The 23,796-nt window shown below is 40.4% G+C and overlaps 1 protein-coding gene across 4 annotated transcripts in view; it reads left to right on the top strand.

Moving 5' to 3' along the window:
* smyd3 (SET and MYND domain containing 3) overlaps positions 1-23,796 on the top strand; it is a 136,998-nt gene that overhangs the window by 9,961 nt on the left and 103,241 nt on the right. For all 4 annotated transcript variants that reach the window (XM_061964362.2, XM_061964361.2, XM_072913374.1 and 1 more), the window contains exon 2: positions 23,338-23,401. In XM_061964362.2, coding sequence (XP_061820346.2) covers positions 23,338-23,401 — 64 coding nt within the window. The remainder of the gene's footprint in view (positions 1-23,337; positions 23,402-23,796) is intronic.

The following is a 23,796-nucleotide window of genomic DNA, read 5'->3' as shown; positions in this document are numbered from 1 at the left end:
AAAGGCCTACCTACCTACCTACCTACCTACCTACGTTTACTTGTACTAAATTAGTCTGATTTCTCAAATAGTTAATTCGTTTGTATTTTCACACCCGTGTATGAAGTCCTAGTGTCCGTGCATACTCTCTAATGTGACTACTGGTCATACGGCGTTTGCTTACCATACACTGGGGGGCGCTTATTTCCTTTTAGCGTAGATACATTTATTGCTTTTCCGGTTGACCTATTAGGTCAAACCATGCACCTGTGAAAAGACTGGCGTTAGGGCGTTGTCTCGGAGGAATTTTCGGACGAAAAATCATGGAAACATGATACGTGTTAGTCCGACTTTTCAAAAATTGAACACGATCGGATGGAGGTGTTCCCATGGGTTGTAGGAGGCTTCTTTAGAGCCAAACTATTTGAGAAATCGGACTAATTTAATGCATGGACACGTACAGACTTGTACTAGTTGAAGGAAAAAGCAAACGTTGTGATATGTTTATTAAAAGAATGCGCCACCGTATGATTAAAATGAGAAAAATATTGTTATGTTAATGTTATTCATGAGTGTGCCTGTTACTATATACAGTAAAATGTTAATGGAAGTGTTTGGATGTTTTTAAGCGCTCTATAAGCAGAATTGAGCAACTCCCATAGACTCCATTGTAAGGCGACTTTTGCTCGCATTTATTTACAGTGAAAATGCCTAAAAAAATAAAATACATACGTGTACTTGTCTTACACAAGGATTGTGAATGATAGGAGAAATTCCCAAAAAAGTGCAATCCACCTTTAAGGCTCTGCATGGATGCTGTGGGGCTGTCTTGGTTGACAAGACTGCAGTCAATCAATCAATCAATCTTTATTTATATAGCCCTAAATCACAAGTGTCTCAAAGGGCTGCACAAGCCACAACGACATCCTCGGTACAAAGCCCACATACGGGCAAGGAAAAACTCACCCCAGTGGGACGTCGATGTGAATGACTATGAGAAACCTTGGAGAGGACCGCATATGTGGGTAACCCCCCCCCCCCTCTAGGGGAGACCGAAAGCAATGGATGTCGAGTGGGTCTGACATAATATTGTGAGAGTCCAGTCCATAGTGGATCCAACATAATAGTAAGAGTCCAGTCCATAGTGGGGCCAGCAGGACACCATCCCGAGCGGAGACGGGTCAGCAGCGTAGAGATGTTCCCAGCCGATGCACAGGCGAGCGGTCCACCCCGGGTCCCGACTCTGGACAGCCAGCACTTCATCCATGGCCACCGGACCTGTGCCCCCCCCCCCCTCAAGGAAAAGGGGAGCAGAGGAGAAAAGAAAAGAAACGGCAGATCAACTGGTCTAACAGGGGGGCTATTTAAAGGCTAGAGTATACAAATGAGTTTTAAGATGGGACTTAAATGCTTCTACTGAGGTAGCATCTCTAATTGTTACCGGGAGGGCATTCCATAGTACTGGAGCCCGAATAGAAAACGCGCTATAGCCCGCAGACTTTTTTTGGGCTCTGGGAATCACTAATAAGCCGGAGTTCTTTGAACGCAGATTTCTTGCCGGGACATATGGTACAATGCAATCGACAAGATAGGACGGAGCTAGACCGTGTAGTATTTTATACGTAAGTAGTAAAACCTTAAAGTCACTTCTTAAGTGCACAGGAAGCCAGTGCAGGTGAGCCAGTATAGGCGTAATATGATCAAACTTTCTTGTTCTTGTCAAAAGTCTAGCAGCCGCATTTTGTACCAACTGTAATTTTTTAATGCTAGACATAGGGAGACCCGAAAATAATACGTTACAGTAGTCGAGACGAGACGTAACGAACGCATGAATAATGATCTCAGCGTCGCTAGTGGATAAAATAGAACGAATTTTAGCGATATTACGGAGATGAAAGAAGGCCGTTTTAGTAACACTCTTAATGTGTGATTCAAACGAGAGAGTTGGGTCGAAGATAATACCCAGATTCTTTACTGATTCGCCTTGTGTAATTGTTTGGTTGTCAAATGTTAAGGTGGTATTATTAAATAAATGTCGGTGTTTAGCAGGACCGATAATCAGCATTTCCGTTTTCTTGGCGTTGAGTTGCAAGAAGTTAGCGGACATCCATTGTTTAATTTCATTAAGACACGCCTCCAGCTGACTACAATCCGGCGTGTTGGTCAGCTTTAGGGGCATGTAGAGTTGGGTGTCATCAGCATAGCAATGAAAGCTAACACCGTATTTGCGTATGATGTCGCCTAGCGGCAGCATGTAAATACTAAAGAGTGCAGGGCCAAGAACCGAACCCTGAGGAACTCCGCACGTTACCTTAACATAGTCCGAGGTCACATTATTATGGGAGACGCATTGCATCCTGTCAGTAAGATAAGAGTTAAACCACGACAAAGCTAAGTCTGACATACCAATACGTGTTTTGATACGCTCTAATAAAATATTATGATCGACGGTATCGAAAGCAGCGCTAAGATCAAGAAGCAGCAACATAGATGACGCATCAGAATCCATCGTTAGCAGTAGATCATTAGTCATTTTTGCGAGGGCTGTCTCCGTAGAGTGATTTGCCCTGAAACCGGATTGAAAAGGTTCACAGAGATTGTTGGACACTAAGTGTTCATTTAGCTGCTGTGCGACAATTTTTTCGAGGATTTTCGAAATAAAGGGAAGGTGGGACACCGGTCGGTAGTTTACCATGAGGTCAGGATCAAGGTTAGGTCTTTTGAGCAGAGGATGAATAACCGCTTTCTTGAATGCTAGGGGAACAGTGCCAGAGGAAAGTGATAAGTTTATAATATTTAGCACTGATGGACCTAATAATACAAAAAGCTCCTTGATAAGTTTCCCAGGAAGTGGGTCAAGTAAACATGTTGTTTGTTTTATCCCACTTACACGCTGTAATAGTTCCTCTAATGTTATTTCATCAAAAAGAGAGAGACTATTTTGTATTGCAGTATCCGTCGTAGATACAGTTGTATCTGTGTTCATAGAACCCAGTTGTAGCTGGGATGCGTTGTCTTTAATCTCCTTTCTAATGAGTTCAATTTTCTTATTAAAGAAATTCATAAAGTCATCTGCCGAGTGGGTGGAGCTATTGGGAGGAGTCCCTTGTTGGGTTAGCGATGCTACTGTACTAAACGAAAATTTAGGGTCGTTTTTGTTGAGGCGGATGAGATTTGAGTAATATTTAGCTTTAGCTAAGGTAAGCATGCGTTTATACGATATTAAACTATCACTCCATGCTTGATGGAAAACCTCAAGCTTGGTCGCGCGCCATTTGCGTTCCAACTTTCTACATGATAATTTATGAGCTCTGGTTTCCTCTGTAAACCATGGGGTGCGCCTTTTAGGGGCCCTTTTTTGTTTCAGCGGTGCTATACTATCAATGGTTTTGCGCAGGGCATTGTCAAAGTTGTTAGTGAGGTTATCAATAGAGCCGACCTAATTTGGGAATGGTGCCATTACCGAAGGCAGTAGGTCAGCAAGAGTCATCGTTGTGGCGGCATTAATGTTGCGGCTGCTATAGCAGTTATTATTATTATTAGTTTGTTGACAATGAGTCAGAACTTCGAATTTTATAAGGTAATGATCGGACATTACTTTAGTATACGGGAGTACCATAACTTTGGAGGTGGTGACACCCCTGACCAGCACTAGATCTATCGTATTGCCGTTGCGATGCGTAGGTTCATTTATTATTTGTGTAAGACCACAGCTATCAATTATAGTCTGGAGCGCCACGCACTGAGGGTCCGATGGGGTATTCATATGGATATTAAAGTCCCCCATTATGATTATATTGTCTGCGTGCGTCACTAGATCTGCAACGAACTCTGAGAATTCATTAATAAAGTCCGAGTAGGGCCCTGGGGGGCGGTAGATAACAGCCATATCGAGAGGCAGCGGTGCGACAGACCTCATAGTAAGCACCTCAAACGATTTGTATTTATTATTTAGGTTAGGGGTAAGGTTAAAGTTTTCATTGTATATTAGTGCGACCCCCCCACCCCTTTTAAGGGGACGGGCAATATGCGCATTCGTATAGTTAGGAGGAGATGCCTCATTTAGCGCAAAAAATTCGTCTGGTTTGAGCCAGGTTTCGCTAAGACCAATGACGTTAAGATTGTTGTCTCTAATGACCTCATTAACTAATAACGTTTTGGGAGACAATGATCTTATGTTTAAAAAGCCCATATTATAAGTATTGGGCTGTTTTGACGAGTTTTTGTTTAAATTATCCGTAGTAGAAATATTAATAATGTTGCGTTTATTATACGTAGTGCACTTTAAATAGTTTCGACCATATCTAGGAATTGATACGACGGGAATTTTCAGATTGTTTGCTTGATGCTGCGATCGACTGAACGCATCATGATTTGCCACCTCAGTAGAATGCATATCTACCCCGGACACATTCACAACAGAAAACCCATTATGTGAGTTGTGTGTTATTCTAAGAAAATTGCTATGCGTACAGGAATTATCCAGCCTGGTGCTGGCTAGTTCTAGCTTAACTGACTCCTCACCCGGACTAGCAGGCTCTGTAATTGCCTGTGGCCGGGCTTGCTCTAGTGTAGTTAGTCAAATGTGACTTAAACAGTAGTCTATATTCTTAGACAGGATGATGGCGCCTTCCTGGTTAGGGTGAAGGCCGTCCCTCATCAGCAAGCCTGGTTTGCCCCAGAAAGAGGGCCAATTATCAATAAACGTTAGTCCCTGTTGTCTACAGAAGCTAGCCAGCCACTTGTTAAGCGAGACTAATCTGCTATATCTCTCATCACTGCCTCTCGCAGGCAGGGGGCCAGAGACAATTACTCGATGCCTGGACATCTTTCTAGCGAGATCACAAGTCCTGGCTATGTTTCTCTTTGTAATCTCTGACTGTCTCATTCTAGTGTCATTGGAGCCAACGTGTACAACTATATTCGCATAACTAGTGGTGCGATTAGCCTGTCGTACGTGTTTACTAGGCCTGTTGCGAGTTAGCTCCCTAAGATTAGCCTCAATGTCAGGTGCTCGGGCCCCCGGGATGCACTTAATTGTGGCTGGTTTGCTAAGCTTTATGTTTCGGGTGATGGAGTCCCCTATGACTAAGGTGTGGTGCCCGGTAGACTGGGGTGTAGGACTAGCTAAAGAGCTAAATCTATTATGCGTCTCAACCGGTACACCGTAGCTGTAGGCCGCTTAGGACTGCTACAGGCTGGGCTAGTTAGCTCGCTACAGCTAACGCTAGCAGATGTGTCCGCAACATCTAAAGTTACGAGATTACTCTGCTCTAACTGGCGGACACGGCCCTCTAGCAGAGCCAGCCTCTCCGTGAGTAAGGTGCAAGACGCGCAGGAAGCCATACTCACGGTGTTTTCTGTCACCGAGTGAAGTTCCTGCTGTCTTCCGAGAAGTCCTGGTCACGGTGTGCAGGAGTAGACTCCTTCTGACCGGCGCCCGGCGACGCCTTTCTCCGCGCTAGCTTCGTTTGCTTAGCAGCTAGCTGCTAGCTAGCTGCGGGAGGGGTGGAGAGACAGAGATCGGGTGATTTGCAAGTTAAATAGTACTACTAAATATGTTGAGAAAGTAATAAAGAAAGCTGCAGAACAATTTAAAAGCACACAAATAGAACGATACTTAGCTTTTTCGAAACAGCGAGCAGTCAGCGAGCAGTCACGCACGGTGAACCGGAACCGGAAGTGGTCAATGACTCAGTATTGTGTGGACATCGATGGCTGTGGTTCTGGATTGACAGACCACAGTGGTGGTTCTTCTCTTTGAAACGGAGGGCCGGGGGGTGTGTTCCAACTATTGCGGGATGACACTCTTCAGCCTTCCTGGTAAGGTCTATTCAGATGTTCTAGATAGGAGGCTAAGCCGGAGAGTTGAACCTCTTGCTTATCCAGTAGATATACAGTAGATATTAAAAAAAAAAAAAGTCAAGTTAAAGTACCAATAATTGTCACACACACACACTAAGTGTGGTGAGATTATCCTCTGCATTTGACCCAACAATATGTCCCTGTTCAAAAATGGGGAAAAAAATATCTCATTATTTTATAGATCTTTATTTCAAGAACAATTCAACTATTTGTGCTCAATTGCACATTAAATGCCCTGTAACAATTAGCAATCCGACATGCATTTCAGACCGTACGTGTTTATGAGCATTTGTCCATTCTCAGGATGGCGAGCGGCCTAAAACGCTAGTTGCAGCCTACTCTGTAGGCGTCGGTTTTAATCCCACTTCATATATTATTTTTTTTCTGTGTACGTTAGCAGCTCATAAACATCATTATCTCAGCCTGTATGGAATCTTGAGTGTCAAAGTTCCAATTTCACTGAATTATGAAAAGTAAGCAAACAAATTTGTGAAGACTTGGTAGTCAGTTTATGCTAGAGCAATGCTTCTCAATTATTTTCTGTTACGCCCCACCTAGGCAGAAAATATTTGCGCCCCCCACCCCCCACTCTCTACTGTGACTATAAATAGTTAAAATTGTATACAAAATTGTTATAACTATACCTGTGCATAACATTGTAAGTTTATTAACATTAAAAGAAAGAACATACCGGCATTTCCTCGTCTCCCACTGTGGTTACAGCGAAGCCGAGTGCTACATACACTTCGTCATATTCTGGTATGGCAAAAAAGCATGTTCCCTTGATATCATCACAGTGGATGTTAGGTGTAGATCCACCAATGACGTTTGTTTATATTGTGTCCCGGAGGAGTTGGTGCTGCAGGGAATTCTGAGAATTTGTTCTGTAGTGTTTATGTTGTGTTGCGGTGCAAATATTTTCTTAAAATGTGTTTGTCATTGTTGTTTAGTGTGGTTTCACTACATGGCACATGTTTAGGACAGTGTTGGCGTTGTTCATACGTCCACCCTTAGTGACATGTATGGCTGTTGACTAAGTATGCACTTCATTCGCTCATGTGAAGTGTGTTTAAAGTTAAGGTGATTGTCTTAATGGTTGATGATCGGACATAATGAAATCTTGGTTTGATAACATATCCATTGTCATAACTCCAGTGTGCTGCGGTGTGAAGTGGAGCATGTATATTTATCACTTGTTATACAGGGATAATATTTGAAATAAATGTACTTGATATGTTTCCATGGAGACTAGGATTATTGATTTAGAACCAGTTAACAACACTGCTGACTGCGGCCAGACATCAGCCACTTGCTAGCTAGCTAGCCATGTCTTAAAGCACCTTCAGTGTCACAACTTCACCATTATCTTTAGTTTTTAAGCCAAAATGTGTCCGTTCTCCCTTTTCTGTCTACACACTGTGTCTGCTTGTAAATACTCCGTGATTGTGCACTGCCGAACATGCTCGACGTGACGACGACGACAGGTGGGGGACCGGTACTTTTTAGAGGTGGTATAGTACAGAATATGATTCATGAGTATCACGGTACTATACTAATACCGGTATACCGTACAACCTTATCCCCAACTTATTTAATTTGTTTGCACCCCCTTTCTGTGGAAACCCAAGTCACTCTTACATGTGTATGTCAGCACTTTTCAGGTCAGAATAGTAGTTTTAAGAAATAATCCAGTTACTAACTAAATTATTAATTGTTTTTTATCTGTACTTGGGCACCGTGTTTACCAACACAAACACATCCATGTACTCTGCAGTCTTCTTGCTTACACCCCCCGGTGATAAGAGTGTGAGTGCAGTGCTATACGACACATACAGATTGCTACTTTAGATGCGCATAATGTAGACTAGCATACAAGAAAAGATGAGAAGAGGGAAATCATGCAAGTTAGCACTTCCCCATCTCCGCCTTCACCCCCTGTCCCTTGTTGCCTCGTCTCAATTTATTCTCCACCTGCTTCTACTGGCTTCCCTCGCTCCTTATCAGTTTTTTTTCTCATCATTCCTCCCACTCATCTGCCCATCATTCACATGTATTGCACTTTTTTTTTTTTTTTTTTTTTTTTTTTTTTTTTACTGTTTCTCTCACGCAAAGGCGTATTGTTGATGGAGTCAATCGTCTTCCTCTTCATTCTGCCCAACTTTTCTAGCCTCTTGGAGATGTGTATGTGTGTGTACTTGTTTGCATGTCCTCACGTCTTCAGGATAAAACACAACCTCATGCACATCCCCTCAGGTGTTAGTGAATCATGCTCCAAACAACCATTAAGAACTCAGCAAGGGTTCTGAGATGGCTCTCAATGCTGCACAGCTGGCATCTTTTTTCATTGAAAACACACACACACACACACACACACACACACACACACACACACACACACACACACACACACGCACACACACACACACACACACACACACACCTAGCAAACCTGCAACACTAAATGGCAGTTGATATGTGTCACTGTTTTGCTGGTCTTTTTGGCATCTTATTCAGTGTACGAATAATCAAGCTTTTTCAGCAGTGGTTGTCAAACTTTTTCACCAAGTACCACCTCAGAAAAAACCTGTCTCACCAACTACCACCATACGCCCAATCTGTTTTTTTTTCAGATTCTTTTTTTGCCAGTCTAAATGCTCTAAAATGCTTCAAATTTGATATTTTTTGCATCATATTTGGGGCACACTGGAGGTAGACTGAATCCGATTAGAATCTGATCTTTTCAAATGTGACTTCAGTCTGAACCAGGGGTGTACAACTAATTTTAGCTCAGGAGAAACATATATTCCCAAGTGGGCCGGACTGGTAAAATCATGGCATAATAACTTGAAAATAAAGACAACTTCAGATTGTTTTCTTTGTTTAAAAATATACCAAGCACATTCTAAAAATGTACACATCATGATTTTTTTACACTTACATGTTGCGGTTAATATTATTATGTATATCTTTATTTATTGTTATTTATACATACTGAAAAAAATTATGTGATCATGTTCATCAGTCAAATAGGTGGAATTGAGTCCAGCAGTTCTAAAATGCTCCCATTGGTGTTAATTTTTAATCTATCAGAAGTTAAAATAAATAATATCAAAATCAAATTACAGAATTTAATTCATGTAATTGACTCATTTTATTCAACTGATGTACTAACATGATGTGGTTTATTCTGAATTTTGACTAATTTCACTAATCACACATGAAGTTAGAAGGGGATACATATTATTTTAGCATATTTATGTGCGTCCAGAAAATGTGTCCACTGTACAACACAAAATGTAGAGATTATCAAAAGCATTTTTTTGGGTAGAAATGTAACAGGTTTCATTACTAACAATTGATTTGACAATCAAGGCATTAACGTAACAATCCACATTTTCAATACTATCACTAATAAGCAGCGTAAGTACGTAGTGTTGACACTTGGACGTGTTGACATGGCACATAGCTCCGCCCCCTCTGAAATCATGGGCGCTTTCACGGCAGGTGATACAAAGAATTGCTATTGCAATCGCCAGTGTACACAATTAGAACTTCCATCCATCCATCAACTTTCTACCGCTTGTCCCTCTCGGGGGAGGGGGTGGCTGAAGCCTATCCCAGCTGCATGCAGTTTTCTTAGTTTTTTATTTTAGCTTACTTTTATTTTAAGCAAACTCATCTTGCAGGCCGGCTAAAATCTCTTTATGGGCCTAATACGGCCCATAGGCCGTATGTTTGACACCCCTGGCTAACGGAAATGCGACCTGAATGCGACTTTTTTGTCATCTTTGGGCAAGCTACGTCATTTGTGTGTGTGCGGAAAGACGCAGCCCGCCAGTGGAAGTGGATATGTCATCACAACATCCCGTTTCGGTGAGCCAAGTCTTTTTTTCGTAGGTCGGATTTTTTGGTGCATCACCAGTCAATAGTGCGCAAATAATAGGCTTTATGGTATATACATGTATGTAATGTGTGTGATGTATGGTATGCATGGGATGTACAGTATGGTATTTATGTGATGTATGGTATGTATGTGATGTATGTACTGTATGTTTTAAGGCTGTGTGAGTATATGATCTTGATCGATGATCGTGATTAGTTTCAGTTTGATCGAAAAATCAGCTTTGGGCTACTTTGGCCTGCAGTTTAGACATAGTTATAATGACCAACATTAAAATACAGTAGCGTAGTAGGCTTAAGTATTCATTAAAACGAGGCAGAGGTTTTATTTATTAGTATACAGTATTTAATATTTTGGCCACTGCGACATTACACACAGTTTGAATATAGAAAAATTAAAGACTGTACTTTTTTACAAAAAGGAGAGTCCATTTTATTCTTTGTTTGTTTATTTATTTCGGGTAACTAATTTTTTTTCCTTCCTATTACAGTACAATGGTTAACAGTTCAACAATGAGAAATAAAAGTGTATATGCTTTTAAAAGGTTACTTGCATTATTATTATATATTTTGATCACATATCAATATATAGTATAGTATAGTATAGTTTTTATTCGCTATTTTTTTTTTTAGTTTAAGAGCATGAAATAGATACAAGCTGTGAGTTTTTCGCATAAACCCAAATATTTTTAAAGTAAATCATTGCATGTTCTAATGTCTGGCACCTTGGAATAACAATATGTTGATTGGCAGTCTAAGGTTACATGTCTTCCTTCTCTTTATTTTCACAGTTTTATGCATTTTTATGTATAAAATATAAAAATCGCAAATCTAATTTCAATCTCAATTTTGGAGAGAAAAATTACAATTAGGTTTTCTCTCAAAATTGTGCAACCCTAGTGGGTACCCATCAGATTTTTCCAGGGACCCACTCAAATCACAACCTGTTGGTTCTGGGGCATCACTACATTGAAAACGTATCAACATCACTACACTATAATAGTAAAATTGGTAGACGGACAGTCAGACAGTGCCTTTTGACTGAACTCTTACTTTGTGTGCATTTGTAATACCTGATTTCCATATTAAATGTAAGAATTGCATATAATCAATTAAATGTTTGCAAATGGCAGCATGGTGGACGTAGAGTAGGTCCAGCATGTGGAAATTCAAGAGTTGATGGATGTTTGTTTCTAATTTACATGCATTATACTGCTGTGGTGTGAGTGAGAAGCTGAGCATGGCATTTTAGCCATTCAGCCTGCAAATGAGAAAATCCACTCAGGCACGACCGGACAGTGCAGCAGAAACGGAGACCCCACAAATTAATAATCTAAAGCACACCCGGGCATAGAAGTAACTCCTGCTTTAACAGCATGGTAGTCTTTTACTCCCGGGAAATTAATTACCATGCAACACACACACACACACGCACACAAACAGACATGCTGAGGTAGGCCTAATTAGGCGTCTGATAGGAGGGACTTAAAAAAAATAATAATGTACTCTCATTAAGTGCATGCTTTCAGGCACTTGCATATTAAAGGTGAAAGTCAGTGTCCATTACATTTGTTATTCTTGTGATTTCATTCACTACCACACTTTTTGTTTCATCTTATTAAAGAAAAAACTGCTCATTTTGAATTTACTTTTGCATTAAAAATATATAGTTAGAATTTTTGTTTAGAGGAAGGCTGGAAGGCATCATGATAGTGTCATAATTCCACAAGTCTGCCTTTTTCTAATGAAAGCCATCTAATGTTATTCATGAGTTTTTATAGTGTGCCCGCGTTCCAACACCGGACCTGCCATCCACGTAGCGTCACATCACAAAGCATTTAGTTGAGAGGGCAACTTGGTTGGAGGTGGAAGGCTGGGAAAGATGGGAAGTAAAGTGAGAGGGAAAGTAGAAGATTAAAAGAGAATGATGAGAGGGAACATAATGAAGGAAAAGGCATTGGAAAGATGGCATTAGTCTGGATGAAAATCTTAAGCCACTGTACTGTGCCGACTACCAAGTTCATAAAAAAAAAAGTGAATTTATTAATTTCTGCCCCACAAAAAATTTTAATTCCCAATTTGGCTACTTTCGACCCAATTACGTCTGACTTTAAGGTTTGGTCAAACTTAAATTATTAATAATTGTATTTTTCATACCAACAAAATGAAAATACGAAAAATAATTCAAGTAAAACATTTTGTGAAATAAATATTTTTTTTAATTGTTAAAAGTCCCTGAAATTTAATCGTGTTGCAATCATACAACATTTATTAACTAAACAGGAAATTTGTACATGTAGCATTATAACATGGGCAAGTGTAAAAATAAGTTGGCCCTGTACTTTTAATTTTTTGGTTTGGTTATATCGCAGATGCAGCTAATACATTTAACTGTCATACAAATGTAAAAAGAAATGTACAGTTTAAAACAGTTGGTGAAAAAATGCCACTGGGCCGCAGGCAAAAAACAGCAATTTTAAGCATAGAGCAGCACCATTAATGAGAAGTTTAGCCTCATGCCGCTCGCTACAAGGTAGTGGAGATTGTCATGTTCAATAGATGACAACTAGTTAGCCTTGTAGAAATGCCATCAGTGATCAAAGGTCCCTATGAATGGGGGATAAAATCAATATGTATCGTGATTGACATGTGATCGCAGTTCAGACACAGTGGTTAGCACTCGTGCCTCACAGGACGAAGGTCCTGGGTTCGATTCCCAGGCTCTGGGTTTTTCTGTGTGGAGATATGCACCTGGGAATAGGCTTATTGGCAACTCTAAATTGACCCTTGTTTGTGAATGAGAGTGTGAATACTCGTCTGTCTCTCTGTGTTGGCCCTGCGATGAATTGGCAAATGGTCTAGGGCAGGCCTGGGCAATTATTTTGACTCGAGGGGCCAAATTTGGGGCAGCACGGTGGAAGAGGGGTTAGTGCGTCTGCCTCACAATACGAAGGTCCTGAGTAGTCTTGGGTTCAATGCCGGGCTCGGGATCTTTCTGTGTGGAGTTTGCATGTCCTCCCCTGTGACTGCGTGGGTTCCCTCCGGCTTCCTCCCACCTCCAAAGACATGCACCTGGGGATAGGTTGATTGGCAACACTAAATTGGCCCTAGTGTGTGAATGTGAGTGTGAATGTTGTCTGTCTATCTGTGTTGGCCCTGCGATGAGGTGGCGACTTGTCCAGGGTGTACCCCGCCTTTCGCCCGATTGTAGCTGAGATAGGCTCCAGCGCCCTCCGCAACCCCAAAGGGAATAAGCGGTAGAAAATGGATGGATGGATGAAGGGGCCAAATTTAGAGAAAAAAATGTGTCTGGGGGCCGGTATGTCGGATTTTTAGGAACACTAATACAAAACCTCACAATAATGTCTGTCAGACCGCCTTAAAAACAGAGTGACATTTTACATGTTTTTACTGAATGAGACACCCAGAATGTACATGAAAATAAAGAATGTGGGATTTATAGTATTAACTGTGAACGATAAAACACTGAATATTGACAACATATGACCGTCACACCCCCTCCCGATCGACATATTTTACAATCAAGCGAAACAAACAACAAACAGCGAAATATGAACATGAAGGGTAAAAAAACCCACCACCTACAATATGATACATCTGAAATATCACTAAGCTTTAGAACTTTATTGTAAAAATCTCCTTCCGCGTCTGTCCCTGACACCCGCATTTCAGGCTGGTCGCTCTGGAAACACTCTGTGGAAACGCTCCCCACCCACACTGCTTGGTGCTTCGTCTGAGCTGCTTTGATTTAGATTACCATAGTAACTAGTATATCATGCAAAAGTGCAGATTCCAACCATTTAAATACTTTGTTTAGTTCAAGACTTACGGTCATTAAAAAACATCACTGCACATCATAATGGCAGCTACAGTTTCCATCTTAAAGATCTAAATACATTTTTTGGGAATGTTCAGCGGGCCAGATTGAAAAGCTCGACGGGCCTTAATTTGCCCAGGTCTGGTCTAGGGTGTACCCTGACTTCAGCTGGGATAGGCTCCAGCCCCCCTTTCGACCCTGAGAGGGAGAAATGAATGGATGGATAGACACGTAATTGATATCAATAAAAAATGTGTTCAATAAAACGTTCGATATAGTTGTTTTTTTCGTCGTTAGAAGAAACCGGAAGTTGCTAAACAAGGTTGGTTGCATGTACAAAGGCACTATCTGGTAACTGAGTGACACGCGAAAAGCCAAATTAGGCAACAGTATCAACTTTGGTTGTGCCATCCTGTTGTCTTGGTGTTGATTCTTTTCATGAACTGGGAAGAAAAACTAAAAATGAGTGCCGCAAAGAGCAAAAAAATTGTTGATAAAACAGGAAAAGTCACCTCGACAGTATGGCAGTTTTTCGATTTTTAAAAAACAGGCCGTAGTCAGACCAATGCAGTCGTAATCAATAATAACCTTAGCCGCACTCACCCCTGAGCACAGTCGACAATAAACCTGCAGAAAATAGTTCTCAGGTTTCTTTGTGTTTACATTTTCACACTTTGTACTACCGGTATTTTGTTACACTTTATTAAGAATTTCTTACGTATTCTTTATTATTGCATCGTAATTTTAAGAGGTTATTGTTAAGTGTTCAATCAATCAATCAATCAATCAATGTTTATTTATATAGCCCTAAATCACAAGTGTCTCAAAGGGCTGCATCAATGCGTTTTTAGAATTGAGTTTACATTGATTGAGTGTTTTCCATGGTTGTGTTGACGTTTCCTTACCTTTCTGCCTTGATAGCTGAGGGGATTAGAATCAGAGGAAGGTTACATTTTAAATACAAATGTTTACATTTAATATATTTTTCTAATGATAAGATAGTTAATAAAAAAAACAATAATTATCGATATAGACCGATATAAGACACTTGCATTGTGATACAGTTTTCAGCCATATCGCCAAGCCCTAAGTATGAGTATGTATTACATTTGGGAAGCCACCCTTTGGTGGTACAAACAGAACAACTCGGTGAGACGATTTGTGTGCCCAATTCACTTTGGGCACGCCTGGTTAAACGCCAAAATTGCTCCAAGGGACCGAGGCGTTTCAGCTAGCCATTTGCGGCTAGATATCTAGCATTAGCACTCTTGGGTTTAACGATCATGATCATCACCTTGGCTAGTCTTTGCTGAACATCATCTTGAAAATTATATGAAGGAAAGTCATGTGGAAATTTCTCATTCGATGATGACCTCACATGTAAACAAAGCCTCTTTTCATAACAATTTACATTTCTTCTCTGCAGAGATCCATTTGTATTTACTCCATAAGTCCTGCTGACAACCTTTTGTGATGTAAATAATAGCTCACAAATAGTCCATAGTGTATGTGTAATGTAGAGTGGGTGCCTAGAAGCTGTCTCCATAACAACAGTTGCTGTGGTGCAGTTGTGAGTCACCACTGTACACTTAATATACAGTACTATATTTAAAAAACACACACTGAACGGCATATTAGATACACATGCTAATCTAATGAGTAGATGGTAGTTACTGCCTATTTTTCAAAAATATGGATTTACAAAATAACATAAAATAAAGTGTTGGTTTGTTACATATTACTAGATTCTGGCATGGTTGCTAGGTTACACCTTTATGTCTCTTTAATCATGTTTAACACCGGAGAGTAATTGATTTTTCTTCTCATTAAATGTCTGTCGCGTGACACCTCCTTGGCTTTGGTTTTCACTGGCATGTCGATTCCTGCTGATATAGCACGTTTACCTCTGTGCAACATGACTGTCGTTTGGGTCAGACAATTCTCTGAGGAGGAGAGTTGGCTGTAGTGTATTTTTCAATCCATTATTCCGTAAGTGTTTTTTTCCCACATTGTGGTGTCAGCAGAACTCCTCAAGTGTTTAATCACCTTGAGAGGCAACATTTCCCATTTTAGAAGAACACAAAGTGGGTTCGTGGTCAGCATCAGTCTTCCTGTTTGAGTTTACTTTCAAGATGGTTGGACTACCTGCCATAGTCTGCTTGTAATGTGACCAAACTCCAAAGTGTCTGACTTAAGCTCACTCAGTGGTTCTGCTGAAGCTAAGCAGATCGCGGCTGTGTTTTGGTCTGGCACTGTCCTATCTGTTGTTATTGCCTTGTGCCTCGCCATGGGTGGCTTTTCGTGTTCCTGCACCACCAGGAATAGCCATGTTTTCACAAACCTTTGCCCCAGCATAGAGCTATAAATTTAAGATGAGAAAGGGGAGGACAGGAGGGATGGATGGAGGAGACCGTGATAAATAACACTCAAAAAATAGGGCTGTTTTGGATCTTTTTTTGTATGGACTTCAGGGGCCTTGAGCCAAATACGGCATTTGAGTTGTGTCCCACCCTGATAGGCCCACATAGGAAACGCTGAATTTCTATGGCTAATGTTGACATCCAAGAAGGTTTTCATATTATAGCACTGCTTTACCTTTTAAGAATATTATAATATTGTATGACCTATATCATAGGTCATACAATATGCTATATTATATCATAGACCGTATAGGTTCTATACGGCCTATTATAAGATAAGCCTGAGGCTAAATTTCCTTCATACATATGCAATTTAACTGTAAGCAAACATTATTGGCCATCAAAAACCTTTATAATTATAGAGAAAATATTTTAAGTAACATTCTTACATTTTTATACCATAACTCCATCCATCCATCCATTTTCTACCGCTTGTCCCTTTTCGGGGTCGCGGGGGTCGCTGGAGCCTATCATATTTAATAATACGATAATAATTTGTACTGAATTTTGTTGCTGTTCCAACTATTTTTCAACAATTTTAAATAAGTCTCAGAGGTCCCACAATATTGTATTGGAAGTGTGTTGGCCAAAATCTAGCACTTATGCTGGTATTTAGATCGTGTAAAAGTGCTTTTAGTAATCCTACTGGGAACGCACTGTTTTGTGTGTCTGTACTTTTACTGCTAATGAGCTGTGTTTATCCACACCAGTCTCTGACAGTGTGTGGCTCCAAGATGTGCTATTTCACACTTTATTTGCATTTACACACTGTAACTGCACTTGTTCAACCTAATGTATGTTATACATCACATTTAACAATGTAACATTATGTTACAGTGCTAATACTGTATATCAGTCACATAAAAAGACTTTCACGCTAGTTTAGCTTTTTCTAGCTAAAGCAAAACGATCAAACCAACAGCTCCCACTTGTATAGCTGGCAGATGGCTTTAGATGTGTAGTGAAGCCTGCTTTTTCACAAAGCTGTCCTCTGTAAAGTAGTGGGCATATACACGGGGCGGGAACATCTAGTTGGCTGCGGGTCGGGTCGTATCATGTCCATCAGGATGGAAGTTTTTTCTTCCTGATGTCATGACACCAGGACCTTTTTAAAAGCCGTTGTTTTAGGGTATCTTCTCTCAAAAGTGTAGCAAAAGTGAGAGAGATGATGTCTATGAATGTTCTCATTCATTCAGGTCATTGTCATCTCAGGGCATTAAATCGATCACAACTGGACTGTTTGGTTTGTCTTAGAAGACGTTTCGCCTCTCATCCGAGTAGGCTTCATCAGTTCGTGCTCATAGACTTAGATTCGTCAGATCTAGTCTAGCGGCTGGTGCCAAAACCCCAAATATTTATACTCCAAAAACCAGGAGGGTGTGCCTGGGCAAGGGTGGTTTCGCCCTATCGTAGTGAGAAAAACAACTGTTTTGATGCAAACGAGCAATACTACTGTCAAAGCCAACAACAGTCGTTGAAGTGTAATTACCCCTCGTTAGCATTGAGGTGGCAGAACGATAGCTGTGGATCAATTACTACCAGTTCAAAATAGTCGGAACCCCCCACGTAAGCATTCCAGTCAGTTGTAAACAAATTGCATTCTGGTCACATTCTGTGACCATAATGTTTCTAACTCCTGTTATTTGTTGGAGGGTAAATTGCAGAGTCTTAGGAATGGTTGAAAGGACAGTGTTGTATGTGGGAGACAGGTGGTGTTGCAGACCACTTCCTCCGTTCAGTGATGGTTTTTCAGCCTTGACATAGATGACTTCCCTCACTCCTCTTTCGTACCATCCGTCCTCCCTGTCCAGAATCAGTACATTTTTGTTCTTATAGGAGTACTGTTTCTCCCTGAGGTGCAGGTAGACAGCTGAGTCTTGGCCTGAAGAGTTTGCCCGTCTATGCTGTGCCATGCGTCGGCTTAGTGGTTGTTTTGTTTCTCCAATATATAAATCAGTGCATCCATCATTACACTGAATAGCTTACACAAGATTATTTTTGTGGGTGTGGGGTGTCCGGTCTTTAGGATGCACTAGTCTCTGTGTCTCGGTGTTGCCTGGTTTGAAGGCTACCGGGATGTTGTGTTGTTTAAAAAATATTCTGAGTTTCTCAGATAGCCCTGATACATTTGGAATGACATGATGATAGATTTTTCTCACGTTTGGTGCTCACAAACAGGCTCTATGAACAAATATTACTGTTGGCACATTGTTAAAAGTCAATTTTGCAGAAGACAAGACCTTTTAATTTAAACATATTTTACCAAGCAGCCAGGACAAATATGTCTCCCATAAATTACACTCAAAAACAGGGCTGGTTTGGATCATTGTAGTATGGACTTCAGGGGCTTTTAGCCAAATACAGCATTTGAGTTGTGTCCCACACTGATAGGCCCACATAGGAAACACTGAAGTTCTATGGCTAATGTTGACATCCAAGTATATTTTCAAAATATAGCACTGCTTTACCCTTTAAGAATCTTATAATATTGTATGACCTGTACAGTCTATGATATGATAAGCCTGAGGCTACATTTCCTTCATACATATGCAATTTAACTGTAAGCAAACATTATTGGCCATCAAAAACCTTTATAATTATAGAGAAAATATTTTAACTTTTATACCACAACTATATTTAATAATAAGATAATTATTTGTACTCTCTTTTGTTGCTGTTCCCACTATTTTTTAACAATTTTAAATAAGTCTCAGAGGTCCCACAATATTGTTGGCCAAAATCTAGCACTTATGCTGGTATTTAGATCGTGTAAAAGTGCTTTAAGTAATCCTACTGGGAACACACTGTTTTGTGTGTCTGTACTTTTACTGCTAATGAGCTGTGTTTATCCACACCAGTCTCTGACAGTGTGTGGCTCCAAGATGTGCTATTTCGCACTTTATTTGCATTTACACTCTGTAACTGCACTTGTCTAACCTAAAAGATGTCATTCATCACATCTAACAATGTAACATTATGTTACAGTGCTAATACTGTATATCAGTCACATAAAAAGACTGTCATGCTATTTTAGCTTTTTCTAGCTAAGGCAAAACGATCAAACCAGCTCTCACTTGTATAGCTGGCAGATGGCTTTAGATGTGTAGTGAAGCCATCCTTTCCACAAAGCTATCCTCTGTAAAGTTGTGGGCATATCCACGGGGCGAGCTCATCTAGTTACATCACAGTTTACTTGAATAATTTCGCCACACCTGGTGTGTGTGTGACAATCATTGGTACTTTAAAGGCCTACTGAAACCCACTACTACCGACCACGCAGTCTGATCGTTCATATATCAATGATGAAATCTTAACATTGCAACACATGCCAATACGGCCGGGTTAACTTATAAAGTGCAATTTTAAATTTCCCGAGAAACTTCCGGTTGAAAACGTCTATGTATGATGACGTATGCACGTGACGTCAATAGTTGAATCAGACATTTTGGAATAGGTCGGTCGCCAGCTTAAATCGTCTTTTTTCATCGCTAAATTCCACAGTATTCTGGACATCTGTGTTGGTGAATCTTTTGCAATTTGTTTAATGAACAATGGAGATTGCAAAGAACAAACCTGTAGGTGCGATCGGTGTATTAGCGTCTGGCTACAGCAACACAACCAGGAGGACTTTGACTTGGATAGCAGACGCACTATCCGGCGCTAGCCGCCGACCGCATCGATGATCGGGTGAAGTCCTTCGTCGCTCCGTCGATCGCTGGAACGCAGGTGAGCTTCGGTGTTGATGAGCAGATGAGAGCTGGCATAGGTGGAGAGATAATGTTTTTAGCATAGCTCTGTCGAGGTCCGTAACTAAGTTAGCTTCAATGTTAGCAACAGCATTGTTAAGCTTTGCCGGGCTAGAAAGCATTAACCATGTAGTTACAGGTCCATGGTTTAATAGTATTGTTGATTTTTTGTCTATCCTTCCAGTCAGGGGTTTATTTATTTTGTTTCTATCTGCAGTTAAGCCCGATGCTATCACGTTAGCTAAAGTGCTTCACTGATGTATTGTCGTGGAGATAAAAGTCACTGTGAATGTCCATTTTGCGTTCTCGACTCTCATTTTCAAGAGGATATAGTATCTGAGGTGGTTTAAAATACAAATCCGTGATCCACAATAGAAAAAGGAGAGAGTGTGGTATCCAATGAGCCCTTGTACCTAAAGTACGGTCAGAGCGAAAAAAGATACATCCTGCACTCTAGTCCTTCACTCTCACGTTTTTCATCCACAAATCTTTCATCCTCACTCAAATTAATGGGGTAATTGTCGCTTTCTCGGTCCGAATCGCTCTCGCTGCTGGTATAAACAATGGGAAAATGTGAGGTGACTTTCAACTAGTAACGTCACGCTACTTCCGGTACAGGCAAGGCTTTTTTTTTATCAGCGACCAAAAGTTGCAAACTTTATCGTCGATGTGCTCTACTAAATCCTTTAAGCAAAAACATGGCAATATCGCGAAATTATCAAGTATGACACATAGAATGGATCTGCTATCCCCGTTTCAATAAAAAAAATGTAATTTCAGTTGGCCTTTAACTTAACTTATATAGATCTTAATCACAAGTGTCTCAAAGGGGTGCACAAGCCACAACGACATCCTCGGCTCAGATCCACATCAGGGCAAAAAAAACCTCAACCCAACAACGGACAACGAGAAACCATGGAAGGGACAGACATAGATAGATAGATAGATAGAGAGAGAGAGATGTAGATAAGACAGACAGACAGACATATAGAAAAATGAGCAATATATAGACATTTCAAAATACCGTGTGCGTGCACACGCACGCACGCACACACACACACACACACACACACACACACACACACACACACACACACACACACACACACACACACACACACACACACACACACAATCATCAATTACCGGGCGTTGATTTCGTGATTGGTGACTCTTTAAAAGACTCAACTCACACAATGGCAATGCTTTTGCTGCTACTGCAAGATGCCGTCGACCGTGCCCTGGGGAGGGAGCGCATATTTCACAACCATGGAGACCTATTTCCCAGAAGTGACGAATATTTATTTGAATGCGTTAGGCTACCGAGAGCAGTCCCCCCTTTCTTAAACTTACGTTTTGACATTTTGTATTTCCCCCGCGGTATAATACGAATTTCTCTTCTGTAATAATTTTTTGTTTTTCCGTGTGTTTGATGTTTGGCTTTTCCGCCGGAATTGTGCCCTTATATGGGGAATTAAGGGCGTTTACCTATGCAAATTATGGAATTAAGGGTGTTTACATATGCATATTGGGGAAATAAGGGTATGTTTATATGCAAATTATGATAGACACGCACGCGCTAACCATTTGGCATTCAGCAACTTAAGAACAGCAGGTGGGAACAACTTGGACATTTAAAAACACGTCATGAATTTGAAACGACTCTTCTTAGGAAATCACTTAGGAAGAAAGATAAGAGGAAAAGTTAGGAACGTATTGCTGAATGGGGCCCATTGTACTGAGCAGCCAGAACAAAGATGGGTCTCTCAAAACGTGGAACTTGGAACGGAGCATAATTAAAATAGAACCTTGATTTTCAAACAGGGTACGTGAATAGAAAAGTTAATACATTGAAGCAAATTTCTCCATAGGAAACAATGGACTTATAAATAATGGGTTATAGCCTTGACAAAAGTCCATATTTTAGTAAAGGTACAGTACTGTATATCAAGCAATCACAACAAGGAGGTCATACATAACAAGTGATGGATCAGCTGTCCATTTAATAACAAAGCCGCCCTGCCGACACACATGCACTGACACTAATTAGCCCTGTGGCGCATTCACAGTGTGAAATCACAAAACTCCTTAACATTAACAGCCAGGTTGCTACAATGATTAGGAATGAAAAATTAAATCCACTTTACTTTGTCGATTAATCATTGTTGCGTTCAGCGGAAGGGAGGGTGAGGGGAGTAGGCGATGTCGAAAGCTCTGTCGATACTTCCTAAATGTTTGAAACCACACGTCACTTGCCAATTGCTTTCTTTTGACTTACATTAAGCTAGGACAACTAGAAAAATGTTTTTAAAAGGCTAAAAACACTTAAAAAGCAAACAAAGTCGCACAGTAGCTAAGAGCAGCACTGTGCTTTCTGAGTGAGCAGGGCACAAAATGGCTGTGCTGCAGGCACACAATGGTTGAAGGAAATATTGGTATAAGAAGACAAGGTTTGTACAAAAAATATATATATATTTTTATTCGGTCTGTGGTTCGTAAATCAAAACTTTTGTGCAGCGAGGGGTTCGGAAATAGAGGTTTCACTGTATATAACTTGTTGCCATTTGAATGCAGAGTTTCCTCAGTACTGAATTCTATAGGCATGACGCTGTGTCTGTTTGTCCACACGCCAAACTACACATGCGAGTAACGACTATCCCTGAGAGTTTGTGTGTGACTCAGACCATGTGTGTGTTCTGTTTATGCTCTTCCTAGTGACTGTAATTGGCTCCAGGGAGAACACACACTGCAGTACTCTAGCTTGTTATCATACTGACAAGCATTGAGGAAAGGGCAGCAACACACCTCGAAGCCAGGCAGAATGCTCATGAAATAAGCATTAAAGTAAAAAAAAAAAACCTGAATGATGGGGGACGGGTTATCTTACAGGTCTTGCAATCTGGATAAAGATGGGTTGATTTTAGGATATTCCTTGACAGAGCATACAAAAGTGTGTGTGTAGAAAAATTGTTGTAGCCATATTTTCAAAGCAGCTCTTGCCTACATTGGTGTTTACGTGGAATACAATGGATTTTATAGTATGTCGTGCAGTCTCTTATCGCTGTTAATTTGTTCCGGACATAACCCCGATATATGAATTTTCGTCAAATAGGAATTATCAATTATAAATCAAATCTGTTCACTGCTTGAGCATAGAAAAATGTTTACTACTTTGTAAATATGTTTTTCAACATTATGAGAGCGCAACAGACATGAAATATTACCCTTTAGTCACCTGGCTGAGCCAATCAGTGGCAATGATACTGAACAGTGCACTCTGATTGTTGGTCTTCTTTGGTGGCCAATAGTACTGTAGTATTGTTATTTTTTGTTTAATTAGCCATTTTACGCTTGAAAATTCCTAATTTAGGACTGAAAAATGGTAGAATATGCTTTGAAAAAATAAAAACATATCCAAAAATATCTGCGATGTGGTGAATACGCAATATTTGTAGTGCGATGTGGCGAGGGGCGATTGTAAATGTTCATGTTGAATATTCAGTGCTCCCATTTCTCTTTATTTAATTGACTGGGCTTATCAATTAACACTATACGTTGTGTTATGTCTATGTCTGTTTCTTCTGTCCAGGAATAAGACCTTTCTGAGGTGCTCCCAGTGCAAGATGGCTCGCTATTGTAACATCACCTGCCAGGTATGTACAAAATCCAAAACCAGAGAAGTTGGCACGTTGTGTAAATCGTTAATAAAACAAAATACAATGATTTGCAAATCCTTTTCAACCTATATTCAATTGAATAGACTGCAAAGCCAAGATACTTAACATTCGAACTGGAAAACTTTATTTTTTGCAAATATTAGCTCATTTGGAATTTGATGCCTGCAACATGTTTAAAAAAAAGCTGGCACAAGTGGCAAAAAGACTGAGAAAGTTGAGGAATGCTCATCAAACACTTATTTGGAACATCCCACAGGGGAACAGGCTAATTGGGAACAGGTGGGTGCCATGATTAAGTATAAAAGCAGCTTCCATGAAATGCTCAGTCATTCACAAATAAGGATGGGGCAAGGGTCACCACTTTGTGAACA

The sequence above is a fragment of the Nerophis lumbriciformis genome, linkage group LG06 (assembly GCF_033978685.3).
Source record: "Nerophis lumbriciformis linkage group LG06, RoL_Nlum_v2.1, whole genome shotgun sequence".
NCBI lineage: Eukaryota > Metazoa > Chordata > Actinopteri > Syngnathiformes > Syngnathidae > Nerophis > Nerophis lumbriciformis.
Note: the sequence above shows the minus strand (reverse complement) of the source record. Positions and strands in the feature narration are given on the sequence as shown.